Source organism: Podarcis cretensis (genome assembly GCF_951804945.1).
Source record: "Podarcis cretensis genome assembly, chromosome: 11".
Taxonomy (NCBI): domain Eukaryota; kingdom Metazoa; phylum Chordata; class Lepidosauria; order Squamata; family Lacertidae; genus Podarcis; species Podarcis cretensis.
Window position 1 is genome coordinate 58,345,508 of NC_137180.1, and position 25,572 is coordinate 58,371,079.

General features: G+C 43.7%; 1 protein-coding gene across 3 annotated transcripts in view; it reads right to left on the bottom strand.

Annotated features, from left to right (window-relative positions):
• Positions 1-16,447: 16,447 nt before the first annotated feature.
• Positions 16,448-25,572, bottom strand: part of SETBP1 (SET binding protein 1) — a 277,042-nt gene continuing 267,917 nt past the window's right edge. For 2 of the 3 annotated variants that reach the window (XM_079994676.1, XM_079994677.1), the window contains one exon: positions 16,448-25,367. In XM_079994676.1, coding sequence (XP_079850802.1) covers positions 24,823-25,367 — 545 coding nt within the window. In that variant the 3' untranslated portion in view covers positions 16,448-24,822. The remainder of the gene's footprint in view (positions 25,368-25,572) is intronic. The other variant, XR_013843348.1, reaches the window with a different exon arrangement.

The following is a 25,572-nucleotide window of genomic DNA, read 5'->3' on the forward strand; positions in this document are numbered from 1 at the left end:
TATTGGTCATGATATTATGTTTGCTGACTGGGAACAGTTATGGACCACCGGTATTAAATTTACTGCATGTAATGCTTTAAAAGAAAACATTATGAAAATGATCTATCGGTGGTACATGACCCCAGTCAAGCTTGCAAAAATTTACCACTTGCCTAATAATAAGTGTTGGAAATGTAATGAGACTGAAGGCACCTTCTACCACCTTTGGTGGACCTGCCCAAAGGTTAAAGCTTTCTGGGAAATGATCTATAATGAAATTAAGAAGATCCTTAGGTGGACTTTTCCTAAGAAACCAGAGGCTTTTCTCTTGGGCATGGTTGGCCAATTGGTGTTAAAGAAGGATAGGATTTTCTTTATGTATGCCACTACAGCAGCAAGAATTCTACTGGCAAAGTATTGGAAGATGCAAGAACTACCTACTCTGGAAGAATGGCAAACAAAGGTGATGGACTTTATGGGACTGGCCGAGATGACGGGCAGAATCCGTGACCAGGGGAAAGAGACAGTGGAAGAGGACTGGAAGAAATTTAAAATATATCTTAAAAACAATTGTAAAATTGAGGAATGTTAAGATGTCAGGGGGTAAGAGATAAAGAATTGCAGCAGTAACTAAAAAACTAAAGGAAACTTTATGAAAGGGAATTAAGACAATGGACTTAAGGGTTGCTAAAGAATCATTAAACAAGGATGCAGGGATGGGGAGGTATGGGGAAGTCAAAAGAAAGAAGAGTATGAAATGATGAATCTGAAGTTACATGGGTTTAATTGTTTTGTGTGCCTTGTCTGTTTTTTGTTTTTCTTTTGTTTGTTTGTTGTGTTTTTAATATTTGTCTGAAAAACGAATAAAAATTAATTTTTAAAAAAAAAAAGAAACTGACTATGGGATTTCAGATGTGGAGATACCAGTGACTTAACCTGAGTCCTTTGTATTGGCAAAGTAGCTAAATCGCAGCTAGGAAGCCAAATTGCGAGTAATACTGATTCTTTTCTTAGAATTAAAACAGTGTCCAAACTCTTGTTAAACCATTCCAAAGCTTTGACTTGCAGAACATATAAAGAAGAATGTATGCAAAGTATTTGCATTCACATGCCTATCCAAGCATGGGTATTTCTTAGTTGAAGATTGCAGATTGTTCCTTAAGCATCCAAACTTTCTCTTTCAGTACAGTGGTACCTCAGGATGCGAACGGGATCCGTTCCGGAGCCCCGTTTGCATCCAGAAGCAAATGTACCATATTTTTCACACCATAGGACGCACCGGACAATAGGACGCACCTTGTTTTGGAGGGGGGAGAACAAGAAAAAAAATTCTCCCCCTCTCTGCCCAGTGCCCCTTCAGCGAAGCACCAACCCCTCTCTCTCTCCAGGCTTCAGGTTCCTTTCGACCTGCTCTTTGGGGCTGGCGGGGGAAGCCCACCACCAGCCCCAAAGAGCAGGTCAGGGAGCAGCGGAAAGGCGCAGTGGAGAGGCTCCTGACATAGCCGCAAGTCACCTCTCCAGCTGGGAGAGGGTCGCGAGGGGCTTTTTTTGCCCTGCACACGCTCTCCCGGCTGGAGAGGTGACGCACGGCTATAGAGGCTCCTTCCATAGCCGCGCGTCACCTCTCCAGCCAGGAGAGGGTCGCGGGGCTATGGCGTCTTCGCTCCATAGGACACACACACATTTCCCCTTCATTTTTGAAGGGGAAAAAGTGCGTCCTATAGAGCGAAAAATACGGTAACTAGTGACGGCACGGCTGCACATACACGTGTCACTTTACGCCGCTTCTGCGCATGCGTGTGACATCATTTTGAGCGTTTGCGCATGCATGAGTGGCGAAACCCGGAAGTAACACATTTGTTACTTCTGGGTTGCCGCGAAGCGCAACTCGAACACACTCAACATGAAGCATATTCAACCCGAGGTATGACTGTATTTGCACACAACCTTCTGCCCATTACTCAGCTCGGCCACGCGGTTCCTTCCAAGTGGTTTCTTCTTCCAGCAGACTTATTGCTTCTTTAGGAAAACATCAACTTGGATACTTCTTCTGTCACATACATTCACACAGAAATATTAGCACTCCACTCCTCTATTGCACTTAGCAGGAGAGTTATCTAACACTGTGGGTGAATCTACACCCAGGAGGGAAAACCCCCCAGAAATGTCAGAAATTAAATTGTTAAAACAAAAGAAAGAAAGAAAGAAAGAAAAAGCTATGGAAAACTGCATAGAAATTTGTTTTGCTCTCCAGTGCCATCTGGTGTTGCATGTTTATAACACATTCAAAATGCTGTTTTTCTGGCTAATGTAGCTGAGTCCTGTCTCTTCAATGTTCATGGAGATGGAGTCATTGCAGAGTCAAGTCACTCACTCACAAAACAAAAGGGAGAACGTAATTAGAAGCCTCCCATGTGACCAGAGTTCACCAATCACATGAGAGTTACTGGAGAACATTCCAGAATTAAACACACAGTAATGCATTTAAGCATCCCCAATTTCAGTAAATTAAATCACTAAACTTAACATTTGCCATTGCCATCTGAAGGGCACTTCTGGCTTAGAGAATAACAGAAGTGGAACAGGCCCCAATGCAAAACAATTGTGGCATAACAAGTCATGGAATTTCACCTCCGTTGTTTAAAACAGTCACTGGATTTAAGCTGTGCTAGCTGAGGCTGATAAAGTTAGACCATAAAGAAGGCTGATCGCCAAAGAATTGATGCTTTTGAATTATGGTGCTGGAGGAGACTCTTGAGATTCCCATGGACTGCAAGAAGATCAAACCTATCCATTCTGAAGGAAATCAGCCCTGAGTGCTCACTGGAAGGACAGATCCTGAAGCTGAGGCTCCAATACTTTGGCCACCTAATGAGAAGAGAAGACTCCCTCGAAAAGACCCTGATGTTGGGAGAGATGGAGGACACAAGGAGAAGGGGACGGCAGAGGACGAGATGGTTGGACAGTGTTCTCGAAGCTACCAGCATGAGTTTGACCAAACTGCTGGAGGCAGTGGAAGACAGGAGTGCCTGGCGTGCTCTGGTACATGGAGTCACGAAGAGTCAGACACGACTAAACAACAACAAAAATCAGGAACCAGCAAGCCACTCCAGTATCCCTGCCAAGAAAACTCCATAGACAAAGACAACAAGCTAGTTAGACTGGATTATAATCCATAAATAATTATTTATGTTTCATGCATGTTCTACACCATGGGTAGGTAAACTAAGGCCCAGGGACCAGATCTGGCCCAATCACCTTCTAAATCTGGTCTGCAGACGGTCCGGGAATCAGTGTGTTTTTACATGAGTAGAATGTGTGCTTTTATTTAAAATGCATCTCTGGGTTACTTGTGGGGCATAGGAATTCGTATATTTATTACCCCCAATATATATATATATATATATCTAGTGCAGCCCCCCACAAGGTCTGAGGGACAGTGGACCGGCCCCCTGCTGAAAAAGTTTGCTGACCCCTGTTCTACACATTCCAGATGCAACTGTTTCCTACCTGCTCAGGTCACAGACCTGCACAATCTTCTGTCATCATATTTATTACCCCCAATATATATATATATATATATATATATATATATATATATATATATATATATATATATATATCTAGTGCAGCCCCCCACAAGGTCTGAGGGACAGTGGACCGGCCCCCTGCTGAAAAAGTTTGCTGACCCCTGTTCTACACATTCCAGATGCAACTGTTTCCTACCTGCTCAGGTCACAGACCTGCACAATCTTCTGTCATCCAATACTCAGTGCTCGATCTCCAAGTCATAATCTATTTTTTCTCTCTCTCCAAGGGATAAAATGGCAGCCAAAGATTTCAGCTTCTCCCCAACCCCCCTCACTCGCCGCTGCCCATTGCCTGCCTTAATAGCCTGTCCCCTCTCAACCCCTACAAGCAGCCCCTCTCCATAATTCCAGCACAATGGCCATATAGCAATGTGTCTGCTGAGATTCACAATCCATTGTAGCACCTTGCAATTTTAGACGTGGCGGCTTTTCCCATCATTGTTTTTTTTTTTTTTTTAAAGAAAAAAGTAATGAAATGCCACCCACCCCATGAAAATTGCAGGCAATTTTGGGTGACAATTGATCATCCAATGTGTTCCCAAGAGCCATTTCCCGTAATGTTCCTGTTTCTTTTCAGCACTCAAAACATCTTGAAAGGATATAATCACTCGCATCAAAGAGAGCTGTCATGATGTAGGTGGAATTTATAGTTCGAGAGCTTCTCGGAGGAGGAGGAGGAGGAGGACGAAGGAGAAACTTGTTGGGTTGAAGCCAAGGCTGTGTTCATTTTCCAGTGGCATTGAAAGAAGAAGAAGAAAAAAACTACCCAACCTGAATTCTGTGCTCACGGCAAATGCCACCATTGTAAGCAAAATTTCTTCTTCATTTTCCTTGTAAGCTGACGAAAGACCATACGTCTCCCTTGCAAATTGGGATTTGCATAGGATAACTTGATTGGCGACTGTCTGTCTTGTGTGACAATGGAGGAGTGCTCCTTCGGGGATGAAGTCAAACCGTTGGAAGGGTACAGAGCCTGCAATGACTGCAGAGACCGATACGGGAGAGACATGTTTTGTTGCAGCTGGGGCAGGTGAAGTCATCCAGTTGTGCTGCTACAGGCGCACAATGGCGTTTCTTTTCTCTGTGCTCCTCCCAGTGAGCCAGAGCCAGAGCCGCACACGGAAACGCCGTTTACCTTCCCGCTGGTAAGCGGTCCCTATTTATCTACTTGCACCCGGAGGTGCTTTCGAACTGCTAGGTTGGCAGGTGCTGGGACCGAGCAGCGGGAGCGCACCCCGCCGCAGGGATTCGAACCGCCGACCTTTTGATCGGCAAGCCCTAGGCGCTGAGGCTTTAACCCACAGCGCCACCTGCGTCCCGCAACTACCTTACATTGTGTTTAAAACCTAAATTGCATTTGGATAGAAACTGTTTCTCAGTTAGTCCTAGTCTTTATAACCCTGTACCTTCTTCCAGAAGGCAGAAGCTGAAAGAGATCATTTCCGGGGTACATACTATCCTGCACTATCTCTGCAGCTTTCTTATGGCACCTGGAAGCGTAGATTTGATCCAAGGTGGGAAGAGTGCACCCAATTATTCTCTCCACAGTCTTTACAACCCTGGACAGCATTGTTTTTCTCCTGACCATGCAGCTCCCAAACCACACACACACAGACCATAAGTTAATACACTCTCCACAGTACAATGGTAAAATGCCATCAACAGGTCCTTTGAGAGATTATTTTTCTGGAGGATTCTCAGAAAATATAACCTCTGCTGTGCTCCCTTCATCAGGTCTTTACTGTTTTCTCCCCAGGTTAGGTCATCTCTCACCTCCATTCCCAGAAACACCAAGACCTGGTGTGAGGTCTCAGCATCTAAACCTTGGCCTCAGCCTCTAAACCTTGGCAAATAGATACCTCGGTTATCGAACGTACTCCATTCCAGAAGACAGTTCGACTTCTGAAACATTGGACAACCAAGGCGCAATGAGCAGTCGGCAAGTTCCATTGAGAAAAATGTAGAAATGTACCTTGGAAGCTGTTCAACTTTCGAGGCGCATTTGAAAATGGAAGGATTTGCATCCGGGTTTTCGACATTCGGGTTCCAAATCGGTTGACTTCTGAGATGCTCGAAAAGCGAGGTTCCACTGTACTGTGTTTCAGAATCAGAAAGCCTGTAATGTAAGGGTCCGAACCAAGAGCTGAATGAATTGAGAGCTAGCCCAAAATAGATCATGGGGTGTATAGACTCTTTGTCTCACCCACTGCTTTCAGAATTTATTCACAACTTCTCCTTTCCCAAATGTTTTTTATAAAACAACATGCAGACCTTACAGCAAGTAGATATGACTAGATTTGATGCATACCGTGATATGGACAGATCTGCTGTGACCATGGCCTGTGATGAATGCATTTTTTATAGCCACATTGGCAAAGGATATAGACAAGATTAATTAAGAAATAATTACCTTTAACTAGGAGAAGATGAGACGATAAATGGGTCATAAAATCTGACAAAACATAGCGGAGACTAGTGTTTGTGTAAATCAGAGGCATGAATATTTATTGCTTTGTTGAGAGATCTTGAATGAGTCCGATCCTGCTCAACACACACAAAACACAAGTTGAGGACCAGCAATCTTTTTAAAAAATCAAATCATTAGCATGAGAGGTAACAGCTCCTAATCAGGGGTTCCCAATCGCTACCAAATTAGGTTTCCAAACAACAAGGAAATAACTGTCAAAGTTTGCCTAAATCTAAGACTGACAAATGGCTCATCTTGAAAAATTTGCTCAGGCATGCACTAACAAAATGAAACAGAGTCATGAGTTATGTCTGTTTCTCCCTGGGTGTCCTCTGCTTAGGGAAGGGGAAGAATTTGATTCAGTTTGTATTTAAAGGTGAATCTACCCAACATGCACTTCCTGGAACAATATGTAGGATAGATCGATAGATCGGTAGATACTGTAGATAGATAGATGCACTGTATTACCCTTACAGATATATGCATTTCTATGCATACTAGTTCATCAGTTTGTTTTTGTTGTTTAGTCAAGTCCAACTCTTCGTAACCCCATGGACCAGAGCATGCCAGGCCCTCCTGTCTTCCACTGCCTCCCGCAGCTTGGTCAAACTCATGCTGGTAGCTTCAAGAACACTGTCCAACCATCTTGTCCTCTGTCGTCCCCTTCTCCTTGTGCCCTCCATCTCTCCCAACATCAGGGTCTTTTCCAGGGAGTCTTCTCTTCTCATGAGGTGGCCAAAGTATTGGAGCCTCAGCTTCACGATCTGTCCTTCCAGTGAGCACTCAGGGCAGATTTCCTTCAGAATGGATAGGTTTGATCTTCTTGCAGTTCATCAGTTTAGTTGGATTAATTAAACTGGTTTTAATTGGATTTTGAATAAACTTGCAAGTAATTGTTACTGCTTTGAATGCTATTCCCTTAGTGCCTTGTGTACACCACTATTCTGAATAATGCTTTTGATAGAGTAGGGGGCACTGGAAATGAGTTTATGGAACCAAGGCGTTAGGCCCCCCAAAATGTTGGGGAAGCACTGTTTTATGGAAGAGTTCTAATCCAGCCCAATGAGGCAAGGATATATGAATGCATTATTAGTATATACATTTTCCTCCGCTATCACAAGTATCTTACAGACAATGCAGTTTCAAGAACATATTAAAATATTGCCTCTGGCTCAGGAATCCCTCTTTTTATCTGTTTAGCAATGCTATCTTGCCATCAGCGGATCAAATCATTTAACAACATTTGGCAAGACTTCTTTATACATTTTTTAAATCTTTGGCTTCCCTCCCCGCCCCCGTTTATTCCCAACAAAAGCCTGCGAGGCAGGAGAAAAAAGTAAAGCGTAAAATACATTTGACTTGGTTGGCAGCACCAGGCCACGTGCGTCAGAAGAAATTAACCTCCGAGAAAGCAGGATGTCCAGGAAACATAATGTACCCTTTTGATAGGCTCTTTTGAAGCCACCATTTCCTGGAACAGCAGCAAAGGCACAGGTTGCCCGAGACTGGGAAAGGCCAGTGGATTTATTGGCCGACAGTTATTCTTAAGAGCATTTTTCTTTCTCATGGACATCTAAAAATAAAGAAATCCTGCTCATCTGTCATCCAGAGGAGTCATTAGTATAACATGCAATTCGGGCTCAGTTCCGGCTCTAAGCTGCCCTTGCTGCCCTCCTGGCACTCAATTGGTTCCCCAGTTTTCTTGGTGACAGTTGGGCAGGCAGGCAGGGTGTCTATTTGCCCAGGATGGTGATGGCATGGGCCAGTAGCATGCAGGGCAGTGCACCCCAATGTGTTAGTGGGGAACTTCAGGCACTGGGTTGCTTACTCAGGTTGGAAACCGGTTACTTGTGGGTTATGGTTCTGAATGTGCACCTCCTCCGAATGGGAACACTGAATGGCTTTGGGGGAGTGTGGGAGGAGTGGTGCGAGGACTTTTCCTTATCCACCTAGAGCCGGTGTTTGGTTCTAACCATGGTTTACTGTGAAATGCAAACTGGCTCACCATCGTATACAGAGCAGGAATAAGTGGTGGTCATTGGGCAGTGTGGTTGGGATAGGGTTGCTCACCTGGTTTTCCAATACTACATCCAACAGCACTCACCTCAGCTGCAATTCCCAGAAACTGGTATTTAGAGGCATTTATTTATTTATTTTTAAATGATCTTTATTAAATTTTCAAAAGGTTACAAATAACAGAGCAGAAAAAGAAAAAGAGAGGTAAGAAAAAAGTAAAAAGACCAGAGAAGAAAACAAAAAACAACAAAGAAGGTTTCCACCTTTTAGACTCATTTTCCTTAACTTCTTTTCAAGACTTCCCCACGTCTCCCCTTATTGTATTCCATCTTCAAATTGTTTATTCAAGCAAGTTTTCCACTTAATATCCTAAAACATAGTTTATTTAAAATCACTTGACCCTAGTTTAATTAAGATAATTTTTTATAATAGAATTAAGCTTTAATTCATTATTATACCTTAGCCATTTATTAAAATATATACCTTAGCCCTATATATAGAGAAGAAAAAAAGAAAGAAAGAAAATATATACCCTTCCTAAGGTTGCCACTATTTCCCCTCCACCGATTCCCCATTTTTATAATAATAAAAAAAACCTATAATTTTTATACTCCTAAAGCAAAGAAAGAACAGACCCCCTTCAGACTGTTAGGTCCCACCCTTCCCTCCCCGGTTTCCATCCCTAACCAAAATCCATTTGGTCCATCTTTTTAGCCTGGTGATCTTACGTCCAAGGCATGCAAGTCTCTCTCAGTCCCTTTCAGCCGGTTTCTTCAAAAGTCTCTCTTGCTTAACACCCAGGGTCGAAGATGTATTTTCACGGTGCTGACCGTGATTCTTCGAATGAGACCTACTTGTTTACAGGTGGTGCTCCAACACTGTTTCCAAAATCCATATGTCCCAACTAGTCCGACTTTCACCTTGGTCAATTTAAGGTTCTTCTTAGCAGGTCTCCAGTTCTCTTTTCTCTTCTGTATCATCTCAGCCATCCCTTCTTTCAGCTCCTCCTGCTTGGCAGATATCTCCTCCTCCTCAATCTTTGGTTCTTTTTCTTGTCCAGCTGCCTGTGTTTTGAGCAACGAGTCCTTTTCCAGTTCAGTTGGTATATCTTCAGATAACTCCGGGTTTGAGGGGCTCGTAGACAAAACAAGGCCTTTTTCATTCATCTCTAACAACTTTCCCACGAGAGAGATCAGCTTTTTCAAGTCAGCACGTATTTCCTGTATTCCCTGTTTTAGTTCCATTCTTGTAATGTCCAAGAATCCCCTCTAGAGGGATTCTGGTTACTTAATGTTCTTTTCCCCTCCGACCCAAAAGTCAAATTTGTTTGTAACAATCTTTCTTTGTTTTCAATATTTTGTAACGATATAACCGGTTAAAGTTTCAACTTTCAATTCTTCCAACTTTGACAGCTAGTTTGACAGCTGTCAAAGGTTTCTATAAATCCTCAGCAGGCTCTTAACTTGGGTTACTCCCGGGCTTGAGAAGAATGGTACTTAATTCAAATAAAGTAAACTCTAGTCCTCCAGCACATTAACTTAGTCCTTTTAAATCCGTGGAATTTGTATCTTTATCCAATCCCGGCGGCTCTTCCCGCGACCTTAGTTGACAGGTCCTTGCTTTGAGCTGTTTACAATAGGGGGGAGACGGACTTCCTTTTTTTCAGCTCCCCCGCTCGTGCCAAATCCAAAGCCAAATATATTGTAATCCAGTTTTCAAATTACTCACGGGTTGTTGTTCTTGCTTTTAAGTCCAAATTTAATAGGAAGAAGTCAGCGCTGACCGAAGAATGGCTTGCGGCTTCGCTCGGCAGGGGAAGCGGAGGACTCACAGCACCACGCCACTCCCTGGCACCCGATCCGTAGCCTTTAAAAAGGCTCCTTCACGAGTCGGGAGGGCGCTTATGGTGCCCGTCGAGTCACCATGTCCACAGGCTCCGTGCCCGTGGTTTTTAAGGGTCCCCGTGTCGCCGGCACGGCAAGACCCAGCCCCCTGCTAAGCCGATTCCCTCCGGAGCTCGGAGGGAATCCGCCATTAGCCAGTCGCGCCAACCCGGAAGTCCTAAACTGGTATTTAGAGGCATTTAGAGGTAAGAGGTTGTTTACCCAGGTTGGAAACTGGTTCCTTGTGGGTTATGGTTCTAAATGTGAACCCCCTCCAAATGGGAACACTGAATAGCTTTGGGGGAATGTAGGAGGAGTGGTGCAAGGACTTTTCCTTATCCACCTCGAACCGGTGTTTGGTTCTAACCATGGTTGTGAAATGCAAACTGGGTCACCATCGTATACAGAGCAGGAATCAGTGGTGGTCAGTGGGGCAGTGTGGGTGGGGTAGAGTTGCTCACCTGGTTTTCCAATGCTACGTCCAACAGCACTCATCTCAGCTGCAATTCCCAGAAACTGATATTTAGAGGCATGCCACCTCCAGCACTGCAGATCACACTCAGTCATCATGGCCACTAGCCACTAAACACCTTCTCCTCCATGGGCTTTCCAATGGAGCCATCCAAGATGGCGACCATTGCTGCATCCTGTGGTTGTGGATGCCACTGTGTGAAATGATTTCTTCCACTGTGTCAGGGATTCTCTGGTTGTGATTCCTGCATTGCCAGGCAATGGAACAGATGACCATTGGCTCCTTCCCAACTCTACAATGCTATTAGCACATCTTTTTCATCTATCCTAAATTTTTCAACATTCAGCTTCCTTGTAGGTGAATGGTGTCGAGTGCGGTGTGAGAAGGAGAAAAACCTCTCTCAGTCGACATCATCCCTTCCTTACTTGCCATTTTTCATACTAAATGTGCCAGATGTTATAGCCTTTCCTCATATGGAAGTTGTTCCAATCCCTTTATCATTTTGGTTGCCCTTTTCTGAAACTTTCACAACTCCACAATATCCTTTTATTCAGATGGCCAGTTAGCCAGGACTGTGCACCATATTCCAAGTGTGGCTGCACCATGGCATTTTAATATTAGCTGCTTTTATTTTTAACCCTTTTCTTAATTATCGTGGAATTTGCCTTTTTAACAGTTTCTGCATACTAAGTCCTCCTTTCTGGTTAGTTACCACTGGTTAAGACCCCATTAGTGTATACGGGAAGCCAGAATATTTTGCCCTAATGTGCAACTGGCACACATTGAATTGCATTTGTCATATTAATGCTGATTCACTCAGTTTGGGGAGATCTTTGAGGAGTTCCACACAATCTTCTTTTGTTCATGCCACCCAGAAGAATTTGGTGCCACTAGCAAGCTTGAAGTCCCTGCTACTAAACTCACTTACATTTTTTTTAAAAAAATGATCCTTGAGGGATCCCATTGCTTACTTCCTTCGCTGTGAGAGTTGTGCATTTTATAATGAAATGATTTTAGAATGTTGTATCATTTTAATGTTGTTAGCCGCTCTGAGCCCAGCTTCGGCTGGGGAGGGTGGGATATAAATATTATTATTATTATTATTATTATTATTATTATTATTATTATTCCTCTGTTTCCTGTTCTTTAATTAGATACCTTACTTGGCAGTCTTTGGCCACAGAGTTTATCAAAAGCTTTATGGAAGTCTAAATAGACATTGTCTGCCAGATCACCTCTAGCCTAAGCCATGCTGGGTCTTTTTCAGCAAGACTTGTTCCTCTATAGGAGTGAAATTTTTATCTTTAATAATGCATTATGCAAGTTTTCCTGGAACAGATGCTAAGTTAAGTAGCCAGAATTTACCAGATCCCCTCTGAATCCCTGCAGGAGTGGAAAAAGCAAATTATGTGCATTTGTTCTTCTTACAAAGGTAAAGGTAAAGGGACCCTTGACCATTAGGTCCAGTCGTGCCCGACTCTGGGGTTGCGGCGCTCATCTCGCTTCATTGGCCAAGGGAGCCAGCGTACAGCTTCTGGGTCATGTGGCCAGCATGACTAAGCCGCTTCTGGAGAACCAGAGCAGCGCACGGAAACGCTGTTTACCTTCCCGCCATTTATCTACTTGCACTTTGACGTGCTTTCGAACTGCTAGGTGGGCAGGAGCTGGGACCGAGCAACGGGAGCTCACCCCGTCGTGGGGATTTGAACTGCTGACCTCCTGATCGGCAAGTCCTAGGCATTGTGGTTTAACCCACAGCTTACAAATATAACAATTTTTTCTACATTATTTTCAATAATATATGCATTTTTAATGCCCAATTTACCCTAGTGTATGCATTTGTGTACCTATAACCTGATTGGAGAGCAGGTGCAAATTTTGAATGATGGCTGTTTCAGTTTGACCATTGTTTTGGGAAGTGCAGTTCAGGTAGGCTTACTTTTAAACGCAAACTGAGGCCCTCGTATAATTGGCTATTGAATAATAACATACTTGAGCTCTTTACTTAGAAAGCTTGGAATTTGTTGCTTAGTGTTTTGGGAAAGAAAAGAGGAAATAATAATAAATAAATAATAATAATAAGGAGGAGGAGAATAATAATAATCCAACTTTATTGTTGATATTAATATCTAAATAATAATGATAACTTATATTATTAACAATATTATATTAATAATATAAGAGTAATTGATAATATTATCAGTTATTATCTACAGACATGGGATGGATATCACAGCAAGGAGGTGACTCGTCCATGCCCCCAAAAAACGCCCATATATTCGTTATCCACAAAGCAGCTTAGGTCTCTTTGACCCGGCTTTCCCATCACTTCACCTGACCAGATGAGGCCATAGGTGGCGAAAAGCCAAGCCTTACAGCTATTTCCCCATTCTGGGCTGAGAGCCCAGCACCCCAAGCCCACAGATAGGGATAACATCAAAGCAAAATAATTAGCCTTTATCAACAAATGGATATAAACACACATGAGCCTGTTGTTACAACAGCTACCAGTTAATTGTGAGGTTATCCTGACTACCAAGATGGCATTAGCAAAGCTTTCGGAATGGTTCACCTTCGGTTCAACACATTCGCCTGGTGCCTAAAGATATGTAAAGGTAAAGGTAAAGGTAAACGGACCCCTGACCATTAGGTCCAGTCGTGGCCGACTCTGGGGTTGCGGCACTCATCTCGCTTAACTGGCTGAGGGAGCTGGCGTACAGCTTCCGGATCATGTGGCCTGCATGACTAAGCTGCTTCTGGTGAACCAGAGCAGCACACGGAAACGCCGCTTACCTTCCGACTGGAGTGGTACCTATTTATCCACCTGCACTTTGATGTGCTTTCGAACTGCTAGGTTGGCAGGAGCTGGGACCGAGCAACGGGAGCTCACCCCGTCGTGGTGATTCGAAATGCCAACCTTCTGATCGGCAAGCCCTAGCCTCTGTGGTTTAATTATATTATTGACCAGTGCTTTTTGTGACAGTACTCACTGATATGAACAGGGCAGACCCAATATATTTTGCCACCTGAGGCAAACCACCAAGTGGCGCTTCCCCTGCCAGAAGGGGAACAAGATGGGAGTTCCTATACCAGGAACAAGATGGGAGTGAATATCTACATGTGATGCAGCCCTTGGAGGCTGGGTATGCTGCCCCTGTGGATCCTGCCACCTGAGGCGATTGCCTCACCTTGCCTCATGCATGGGCTGGCCCTGAGTATGGAGTACCATGATTTCTCTCCCCCTCCCTTTATCCATGGCCTTGGCACATTTATCATGGCATTTCAATCAGCAATATATGAGTTCCGGCACCTATTAGACGTCCAAACCAATCTCTCCTCTGAATGAAGGCCAAAGGTATTTGGGGAGCAGCAGAATGACTGATCACTCCTCATTTGGGCTGGGGGTGGTTTAATGAGTCTAAATAAAAGGCTATGCATCGGCATGGAAAGCCAAGTAACAAAGAGTTAAAACAACCACAACAGATATTTGTAGCCTGACGTTTGTCATCATGACCTAGTCTGCAAGGACACCCTCTCTCCTCCTGTTGTCCTTGCATATCCCTGAGTTAGTGGCATAAACAGCCACAGGGCACAGAAATCCTGGAATCGGGTCAGTGCAAATGACAAATCCAAACTAATTTAAATACAGAGGAGGTAGTGGAATAGAAGAAGAAGAAGAAGAGTTTGGATTTGATATCCCGCCTTTCACTCCCTTTAAGGAGTCTCAAAGCGGCTAACATTCTCCTTTCCCTTCCTCCCCCACAACAAACACTCTGTGAGGTGAGTGGGGCTGAGAGACTTCAGAGAAGTGTGACTAGCCCAAGGTCACCCAGCAGCTGCATGTGGAGGAGCGGAGACGCGAACCCGGTTCCCCAGATTACGAGACTACCGTTCTTAACCACTACACCACACTGGCTCTCGAATAATTTTCTGGATAACTCCTGGATCCATTGCTTTGATCTGCTGTGGTAGTGGTGGACACGGGTAGGGAGACATTGGATTTTGTTTGCATTTAAAAGAGAAGGGACCTACTTTGCACTTCTCAAACCAAAATACAGCGATCCTTTGAAACTTGCACTTCTCTGAATTTTGCTATGTAGTTCTCAAGGCAAGCAATGTTTACAAAAATACATAGATTGGGGGAAAGGTGCATAAATGATGAGTGAAAATAACCTGCTTGCAAAATCGTGTATAGCAGTCAAAACTGCATACAAAAATGTGTTTACTAGAGAAAATTCACACTAAAATTGACAGATTTTTGTATCTCAAACAAATAATGTGCGTTGCTGCAAGCATGTGGAGAACTGAATTTAAGACTGGGGAAATGAGCAGCAAGAGAACCAATATTGACAGAAATCCATCCCTAGGTGAACACGATCTGTAGAGATGTGGAAGGAAAAGGCATTGACTGCAGCATTTGGGCCCATTTTAGGGGTAGTACCATAGCTCACCTCCTTTAAGGCTACAGGGAACCAGGCAGAGGGCCTTCTCGGTAGTGGCGCCCGACCTGTGGAACGCCCTCCCATCAGATGTCAAAGAGATAAAGAATTACCTGACATTCAGAAGACATCTTAAGGCAGCCCTGTTCAGGGAAGATTTTAATATGTAATGCTGTATTGTTTTTAACACTGATTGGGAGCCGCCCAGAGTGGCTGGGGAAACTCAGCCAGATGGGCGGGGTATAAATAATAAATTATTATTATTATTATTATTATTTAACAAGCAGGCACATGTCTTCTCCACCAGTATTAAGAACATAAGAACATGCTCCTCTGAATGAGGCCCAAGGCTTATTTTGTTTTCACAGTGGTTAAACAGACGTCTGTAGGAAGTGCATGAACAGGACTCAAGCTTCATTGAAACCATGACTCCAAGCAATTTGAACCACTGCCTAAGTGTGGACCCAGTGAGGAGGAGGAGAAGAAGAAGAGTTTGGATTTGATATCCCGCCGTATCACTACCCGAAGGAGTCTCAAAGAGGCTAATATTCTCCTTTCGCTTCCACTCCTACAACAAACACTCTGTGAGGTGAGTGGGGCTGAGAGACTTCAGAGAAGTGTGACTAGCCCAAGGTTACCCAGCAGCTGCATGTGGAGGAGTGGGGACGTGAACACGGTTCACCAGATTACAAGTCCACTGCTCTGAACCACTACACCGAGCACAGTCTAACCTCTGCGCAAGCTGTGCGCAAGCAAAACAAGTTTGGTGCAGCCTGAATTCTGCTGCTGAATTGGAATGGTGGGAATCTTTGACCTCTGAGGATGGAGGCAGCTCATCAGTTGCTACTTGCATAAAAGGTAAAGGTAAAGGACCCCTGAACGGTTAAGTCCAGTCAAAGGAGACTATGGGGTTGCAGCACTCATCTCACTTTCAGGCTGAGGAAGCCAGAGTTTGTCCACAGACAGCTTTCCGGGTCATGTGGCCAGCAGGACTAAACCACTTCTGGCGCAACGGGACACCGTGACGGAAACCAGAGCGCATGGAAATGCCATTTACCTTCCCACCGGAGTGGTACCTATTTATCTACTTGAACTGGCGTGCTTTCGAACTGCTAGGTTGGCAGGAGCTGGGACAGAGCAACGGGAGCTCACCCCATCGCAGGGATTCGAACCGCCAACCTTCTGATCAGCAAGCCCAAGAGGCTCAGTAGTTTAGACCACAGCGCCACCTGCATCCTTTACTTGCTACTTGCAGTAATCAAAGAATGAATGAACATGCATGTGTGAACTGAGTTGGGAAGTGCAGGACTCAGCAATGGGAACAAGGGTACTTGCATTCCTTCAGAATAATGATTTACCACTTTCCCAGACTCAAGATTTGCCACTGCTCTTAGAGAAAGAGGCCTACACTACACTCTCTCTCTCTCTCTCTCTCTCTCTCTCTAACTTTTTTTTTTAAGGAAAAAAACCCTGAAACCCAGATTTATCCATGACCACAAAAGAGGGCTGGTGAGTGCCTCCATTTGTATCCTCAGAGCTATTAAACTCCCCTGTGATGGGAACCAGATGGAAAATAAGACAAAAGAATTCACAACTCATGGTAGACTGATTTGAATTCCTTTAATTTCACACAATGAATAACATATGAATAGGATTAACTTTCCCCCCTTTTTCTGGTATTTTTTTTTTTTTTTAATAGTTAAGTGCTCTATACTGTGCTAACCTGATCTGGTAGCGAAAAGACTGGAGCGTCCTTTTAGAAAAAAATGTTTAAAAACCAACATCTAAAATCATGAAAGAGCATGACAATTTAGCATGCCAGATGTACCTAACCCTCAAATAACAGCAAGTCTGTATCCATTTTTTTTTAATGTACAAAAATGCTTCATGAATAAAAACCGTTACAAAAAGAACATTTCAAACAAATGTACAAGTTTTTTTTTGTCTTGCCTCTATATTCAATAAAATACAAATACATTTTTTTTGCTCTAAAATATGTTTACATACAATCAAAGTAGAACATGCAAATTACACGTTAAAAAAGGCTTTTAAAAACCACTTATGAGTATAAACTAAAAAGTAGCCAGCACGACTTATAGAACAATCTTGTGCCCCATTTGTTTTTGTAGGATTTTGTTTTTTAATTTTGAAATACAGTATATACATATTTAACACTTTGTGTGCATTTAGTATTACTATTTAAGAAACAGCATTTAAAAAAAATAAACAAACCGTACGATGTGGGCTTGTACTGTTCACAACTCCCTCCCCATTGACAAAACTGGCATTACCTCTCCTTTCCTTCAATCTCCCCCATCCATTTGAAAGAGGAAAACAAGCTTCTAAATGATTTCTTGTTTTATTACTATGTAGGCAGGCTTCTTATGAAGAGATCTTCTGTAGATATCATTGCTGAAATGTGCTTGTTGGATTAACAACCCAGTCCTAAAGACTTGATGCCTTAAAAGCTAAAACTGCTTGAATGGAGAAAAGCCAACAGAGGCAACAAATTTTCAAATAACGATGATGTTGTCTTAATATTAAGGATTTCATTGGAGCCCTGCTGGATCAGACCAAAGGCCCACAGAGTCCAGGATCCTGGCTAACCAAATACCAGCAGATACTTATATACAGGATCGAGGTGTAACTCAGTAATGGCGGCACCTCGCTTTTTTAGGGATGGGATTTGTCTCAGTTGAAAATATCACTCAATCTACATGTCCGAAACAGACCTCACTCTGGAGGGCATTCCCACTGGAAAACTGAAAAGAAAGCATGTGCTTACCAGAATGCAGACCTGTATAAAAAATACATGAGATTCTAACTTCCCCCCAAACTCATTTGAGGGGGGAGGGAATTAGGGCGGGTGGGGAACAGATTGTGGTGCATCTTTTATCATGATATTCCTCATGGACCAAGACAGAAGCATCATCAATGAACCATACTGTTCCTAAAGCAAGATTATACTTTTCATCTGCCGTCACATTATTGACAGTGAAACTCCAGCGTTGCAATATTTCAATATGTCTACCCAACCACCTTTTTTGCTGAGATCGATTTCTATGGGCAAACTTTCCCTTCAAATAGATCTTAAGTGAGGTCTTTGAAACTGCAGTACAGAATTGGTTGCCCTGATGCACTGAAGGAACACCATGGCCCTGATCCCGTGAGTGGGATCTGCACACACATGGAGATTTCCATGTGCACCTCCTGGTGCATATTCCCAATGCTTATCTGTGCTCTACTGAACTGGTTGGCATGTGCGTTTAGACGCAGAGCTGTATCAAGAACAGAGACCTGCCTCTTGTCCCCCATCACATTTGGAAAAAACAGCAACACTTGGGTCTGACAGATGTGTTTTGGGAATTTAAAACATCTCCTCAACTAAGGAAATGGAAGGGATGGGGTGAATTTTTGTTTTTATATAAAAAAAGCACATTGTTCAAAGATTGTGTAGGGTTGTGCAGCCTTGAGCCCTAAAAATCAAATCCTGGGCGACCTACATGTAGTACATTCCTTTATATTACTATTTCTGTCAGTGGCTTTTTAATTGTATGGACAGGCTACCTGGCACGCAAAACACTAATCTGTGTGGCCATCTAACAGCATCAGCTTGCTCTGGTATGAATGACGCCTTTGAGCCCCGAAGATTACAGCAGTTTCTAATGGCATCTAGAGGGAACAGGGTTGGGTTGTGTGTGCTAGATATTTGTCAAGCTAGATTATGTGGGCCTCAGCATCTCCTCACTTCATTTTTGTGTTTCTTTTTGCAAATTCTCGCGGGAAAGCAATACCCTCAAGAGCTATCCCATGCAGGCTTCTGTGAAAGTTTGGGATACCGGCTAAAAGTCTATGGCTTCAGTGTGGCTCATTCATTGCATGGGAAACGGTAAATCTTTTGTTTTCAGAACATTTAAATGGGGGTGGGGAGGCGAGAGAGGAGGAACATAAATGGGGAGGGTTTTGCAGCCCAGTTGTTAAATGCTGGCACTAGCTTGAAATGCAATATAAAGATGGTTTGCCAATGAGACTTGGTCCTATGATGGACAGACATTTGTAGTCCAATTCTACACATGTTCAATTGAGAACGAGTCCCATTGGGTTCAACAGGGTTTAGTCCCAGCAAGGATGCCCAGAAATGCAGCTTGAGGCTGCAATCCTAGACAAAGTTTCCTGAAAGCAAGTTCCACTCAACTCAATGTGACTTCTCAACAGACACATACAGGATTGCACCATTAGTGGTCCTGTGTGCCTATATGCCTGCTTTAGCACTGCTGGGATGGAGAACACCTGTAGTACTTGGTTCAACGTAGATAACCTTCCTAGTCAAAGAGTGGGGCACAGTTACAGGAGGGCATCAAATATTTTGCAAGGGCAAAGACGTGCCTCTCGCCCTCTGTACACCTGGCATGAAACAGTGGCTGGTCGTGTGTCCCCATTTCTGTAGTTTTCTATCTGCACATGTACTGGTTATCAAAATTGATCTATGAAGTTATCATAGCATTTTTATTGCAGACCTATACCAAATTCACCCAAAACATGTGACGACGTTGTCATGACGCCTACTCACAGGCATATGTTTGCATGTGTGTGTGTGTGTGTGTGTCTCAAGGGTACCTCAGCTAGAAAAGCAATGCAGGGACTGATTTGGCCTGAAAGGATATGTGGTGGTTAGCAGATACACAACATCTCAAGTGCTCCTCACTAGTAAATAGCTCAGGTGTCTCCCCTCCAATATTAGGGTTAATGCCTTGTAACATGTGTGTATCGAAAGGGAAGGCTCAAAGCTCTGTGCCAGGGCATCTGCTCTGCATGCAGAAGGCATCGCCAGGTAGAATGGGGAGAGATTCTCTGCCTGAAATCTAGGAGAGCCTTTGCTGGTCAGCAGAAACAGTGCTGAGTTAGATGGACCAGCAGTCTGACTTGTTAAGAAGTGGCTTCCTACAGTATATTCCTGATCAAACTCGAAGGGGGTTTGACGGGCTGGTGACAGTTATGCACAATTTGTGACCCAGCAAGTCAAACCGTAGCTTTTGGCCATTGCTACCATGGTGGCCATGGACAATAAAGAAGGCTGATCACCGAAGAATTGATGCTTTTGAATTATGGTGCTGGAGGAGACTCTTGAGATTCCCATGGACTGCAAGAAGATCAAATCTATCCATTCTGAAGGAAATCAGCCCTGAGTGCTCACTGGAAGGACAGATCTTGAAGCTGAGGCTCAAATACTTTGGCCACCTCATGAAAAGAGAAGACTCCCTGGGAAAGACCCTGATGTTGGGAAAGATGGAGGGCACAAAGAGAAGGGGACGACAGAGGATGAGAAGGTTGGATGGTGTTCTTGAAGCTACCAGCATGAGTTTGACCAAACTGCGGGAGGCAGTGGAAGACAGGAGTGCCTGGCGTGCTCTGGTCCATGGGGTCACGAAGAGTCAGACACGACTAAACGACTAAACAACAACACCATGGTGGCCTGTCTGGCAAGAGCCTGATAAAGCAACTGCTGCTGCTTTCTTCAGCGCTGTGTGGTAAGTACATGGCTGTTGGGCCGCATTCGGATTGGTGAGTCAGAACTTGTGTGGGCTTGCCGTAAAACAAGACACACATGAATGGAGTGAGGGGCGCCATAACTGTCTGCCAAGATCTGGACATGAAAGGATGCTTTCTCCACATTTGGAGAACCAGATTCGCCCTTGTCTCCCTGTTCTCACATTACACAAAGCACACACTTGCTTCGGGGTGCATGGCAGTGTCGGGAATTGCAATTGGCAAAGCACTATTTTCTGTGAGGAAGGAAGGAAAGGAAGAAAGAAACTACCTGTGGGATTTGGCAAAATGTAAAGTATTGCACTTGGGCAAAAAGAATGAGGTGCACAAATACAAGATGGATGACACCTGGCTTGAGAGCAGTACATGTGAAAAGGATCTAGGAGTCTTGGTTGACCACAAACTTGACATGAGCCAACAGTGTGACGCGGCAGCTAAAAAAGCCAATGCAATTCTGGGCTGCATCGATAGGAGTATAGCATCTAGATCAAGGGAAGTAATAGTGCCACTGTATTCTGCTCTGGTCAGACCTCACCTGGAGTACTGTGTCCAGTTCTGGGCACCACAGTTCAAGAAGGACACTGACAAACTGGAAAGTGTCCAGAGGAGGGCAACCAAAATGGTCAAAGGCCTGGAAACGATGCTAAGGGAGCTGGGCATGTTTAACCTGGAGAAGAGGAGGTTAAGGGGTGATATGATAGCCATGTCCAAATATATAAAAGGATGTCATAGAGGAGGGAGAAAGGTTGTTTTCTGCTGCTCCCGAGAAGCAATGGATCCAAACTACAAGTAAAAATATTCCGCCTAAACATTAGGAAGAACTTCCTGACAGTAAGAGCTGTTCGACAGTGGAATTTGCTGCCAAGGAGTGTGGTGGAGTCTCCTTCTTTGGAGGTCTTTAAGCAGAGGCTTGACAACCATATGTCAGGAGTGCTCTGATGGTGTTTCCTGCTTGGCAGGGGGTTGGACTCGATGGCCCTTGTGGTCTCTTCCAACTCTATGATTCTATGATTCTATGAAATGCCCACCATCACCCAGGCATTCTTGCACGGTCTTTGCCTAAGAGTTTTATACATCATGGCAGAATGGCAACTGGGTGGGGAAGGGATGGTCAAGCCAGTCCAAATGGCGGAGAAGCTGCCATGACAATGAGTGTGCACCAAGAATTCTGGCCAGTATAAGTTTCAATAGTGGGAGTGGTCCCTACTCACAAATCAATAGTCAATTGTAACATAAACAAATCCATTCAAAAGTATGTCTTCTGACAAGGATTACAAACAAAGATTGAAACTAAGATCTTCACGTCAAATCTGACTATGGACTAACATGAACTTAACTCTACCCATAAACTCTTATCTCTAATACTGTAGCGAATTATTGTGTTATACATATCCTTTTGAGCTTGAGTTTGTAATCTCTGTTTGAGTTTGCAATCTCTATTTGAGTTTGTAATCCTTGTCAGAATACATACTTTTGAATGGGTTACCGTATTTTTCGCTCTATAAGACGCACCAGACCACAAGACGCACCTAGATTTTGGAGGAGGAAAACAAGAAGAAAAAAATTCTGAATCTCAGAAGTCAGAACAGCAAGAGGGATCGGTGCGCAGTGAAAGCAGCAATCCCTCTTGCTGTTCTGGCTTCTGGGATAGCTGCGCAGCCTGCATTCACTCCATAAGATGCACACACATTTCCCCTCACTTTTTAGGAGGGAAAAGGTGAGTCTTATAGAGCAAAAAATACGGTAGTTTTTGTTACAATTGACTATTGATTTGTGAGTAGGGACCAATCCCACTATTGAAAGTTATATTGGCCAGAGTTCTTGGCGTGCTTCTTTCTTGGTATATTTAATAACAAGAACTCCAACTTATTTAACGTTAAAGACAATGAGTGTGGACAGCTAGAAGCAGATGGGTACAAGGCCAGATCGGAAGTGGCGGGATGAGAAACAGCCGTAAATTACTGGAGCAACATGGGAACAGACCCTTCTAAGGTGGCTTTGATACTTGAAAATGTTAAGTTTGAAAAGGATCTTACAAATGGGAGGAAGCCTATTGGTGCAACCTGGCGGGCCTGACTCCTGAACACCCCACAATCATTCTTATTGAATATGTGTAGCGTGTTGCTCAATGGCTTAATCCTGTATGTTTCTGGTACCCCAATACTATTCAAAATGAGCACAGAGGAGGGTCCCATGCAGGTGAAGCGCCTCATTCTTTTCGATGTTTGTGGCAGGCTCCATCACATGTACATGTGTACATTTTTTCACAGTTAAGGGGTGACCCAGATTTTGTAGAGGCGGATGAACCCAATGGAGGGCTTCATGGGAAGCTGTCTTGATGGCAATTTGCAAATAAGTCATGGGAAAGATTCAAATAGGTTTTAGGGCCGGGGGAAAGGGGTAAGGATTTTGTTCATTTTTAATGTAAGTGTTCTGCTGATTATAATTTTCTCTCCTAGATATCAGTTACCAGACTCAAAAATTGGCTTGGGTATCACTGAATCAAATTCTCCATGTTTCTCCAGTATGACCTTTTGAGAGCAGAAGTTGCACCTCGACTAAGGTCTGTCTACCACACGAGAAAGTAATGGAGGAGAGGAAAGGAATTTGTCAGGTACTGGTTTTAAATATTTCAACAGCTTTTGTTTGTTTTTTATCTTTTAAAAAGAAAGTACTATTACTGCAATGAAATAGCATTTTCAACATTTGTGTTTAGTCTGAACAGCTTTGCTTAAAGCAAAAAAATAACAAATAAGAGTTACTTGATTTGGTATGGAAACTTGCTTGAGATATAGATATGTATATCTAAGCTTAAAAAGTGGATAAAATTACACTTTGAATTTTAACCGGACAAATGAAACTGACGATTTAAAGAGACAATTTGTCACACACAGTTTGTGTCCATGCAAACTGATTTTCCTCCTTTCTTTTTTCTTTTTATAATTACATTATGTACAAAAGGAAAAAAAAAATACTTTTCAGTTTATTAAGGCAACCACAACAGGGGTTGAGGGAAGTGTTCAAAGTGGCATTAACTCAACAGCAGTGGTGACACCCTTTGAACAATAAGATTATTATAATTTTAGATAAGAACACTTATTCCTTTTTATTATTTTAATTTTAGTGACATATTTCTTTCTCTGGCTTCATTCTATGTGAATTATTATTATTTTAAAAATGACTTTTGTTGTTTTCATTATGGAAAAAACAAGTCAAGGCATCATGCTACACTGCTCTGATGAGATCTTGCAAAAAAGTTTGCTCCAAGTTCCCCTTGGGCAGCAAATTTTTCACAGGCTCGTATCCATCTTAGAGCCCTTGCCTCTTTAGAGTAACATTGCCCCTTCATTCCTTCTGTTCTTTGCTAACGTATCTCAAGCCTTGCTTTACTGTCAAACTAAAGTAGCTTATTGGTGTCCCCTCGCTTCCATCACCAGTGAAAACCACCATAGAGGTCAAGTGCAAAGACCATGTTAGTGACAAATTGGCTTTTTTCCTCCCCTTTATGAGATGCGCTCCGCTATTCGGTTACAATTTTGGATGGTGACTGGAGATTCATCTTGTTCCGCAGGGTAGGGGCTCCACTTCTCTCGCCTACATTACTTGCCACTTGCAGATTATTTTGTGCGGGGAGGGAGAAGGGAAACGATAAGATTTAAGAGTTAGCGATTCAGTTGCCTGGAGCCTGGCAAGAGTTTCCAGAAAGAAAGGAAGAAAACCACACCCCAAAACCTCTATAAAACAAAATACAAATACTTTCAAAGCAGTTTAAAACCAAGCGCACAGTTGAGGAATTTACACTTTTTTGTGTTGAAAAGTGAAAGTAATTTCCACTCAGAGGGCTGCCAGCTTTGTTCCTTGATGCCCCTGTGCCTTAAAAGGTGGCATGAAGAAATCTGATGGATGCAATCCCCCCACGCCCCTTCGCGCAGCAGCAGTGACTGCAAAGGCGGCTGCTGCTGCTGGTGGTGGTGAATTTCTCCCTGCGATGCATCTGCAAAAAGGGGACAGCAGCTCCTACTAAGAGCTTACTAGCAGCAGGGATATTGCCAGTCCCGCCATGTGATTTTAAGCGGGATGCTTCCCTCTTTCCCTTCCAAGACACAAGAACGAAGCTGGTTTTTGTTAACAGAAACTCTGCAAAAAACGGTGGACTCGCTAGGTTTGAACATCTCCCCCAGCACCCCATCCCCCACTATGAACCTAAGGGCTAATGCCAAAGTTTTGTCATTATTGTAATTATATTATTATTATTATTATTGGTCATTCCTATCTGATTTTTTTTTAACGGCTGCTGCGCTACTGAAATACAGAGCAAGTTTGATGCTGCATAAGATGCCAAACAGACCTGTCCATCTCAGCACCCTGGTCCTTTGGTCCCAGGGCGCTAAACCACCCAGCACTGTCTTTTGATTGGCCACGTCCATTACTAGGGGAGGGCTTCACTTTCACACCCCCTCGTTTTCCGGTGCCTTTTCACCTTCACTTCGTCCTCTGCCTCTGCGTGCTGCTGCGCTTTGCTTTTCCTTTTCCCAACTTTTGGCGTCCGGGAAGGAGGAGGCGGCGGCGGAGGGGGCGGCTGAGACGTCTCCCGGGCCATATGTATTACAGCCTCAATGGTGGCTGCGATGGTATCATGGCTGTTGGCTGTTTGTTCCAGTATCAAAGGGTTCAGCGCGAACCTCTGGCCTCGTTTGCAAGGCAGGTCGACGCATTTCTCCAAAACTGGCATTTGGTCTCTGAAGTCTTCGTCGAAGGAGAGGGGCTGCTTGCGTGGCCGCCCTCGCCTCTTCTTGACAAAGTTGTTGCCCGTCTTTGATTGTCTCTGCAGCCGCTTGGCTTTCAGGATTTTGTTGACGTGATCCAGGTTCTTCTTGGTGGAGAGGATCTTGTTGTAGTTGCACATCTTGCGCACCTCACATTGGATCGCTTCGATCTCACAGCGCTTGAACCGTTTCTTGAGCGGCGAGCTGGCTGCAGGGGAGAGAAAACGATGGTGATTAAGATTGGAATCAATCGGAATTGCTGCGTGGGGTTTGTGCAAAATAAGGGTTGCGGCATGATTAATGTCGGCTGGTGTAAAGATTCGCCGGGGCTGCAGATTATGAAAAATGGCCCGAAGATGGGAAGCCGCATACAGAACAGAATAACAGAAAATATTTCAGAATTATTTATGATA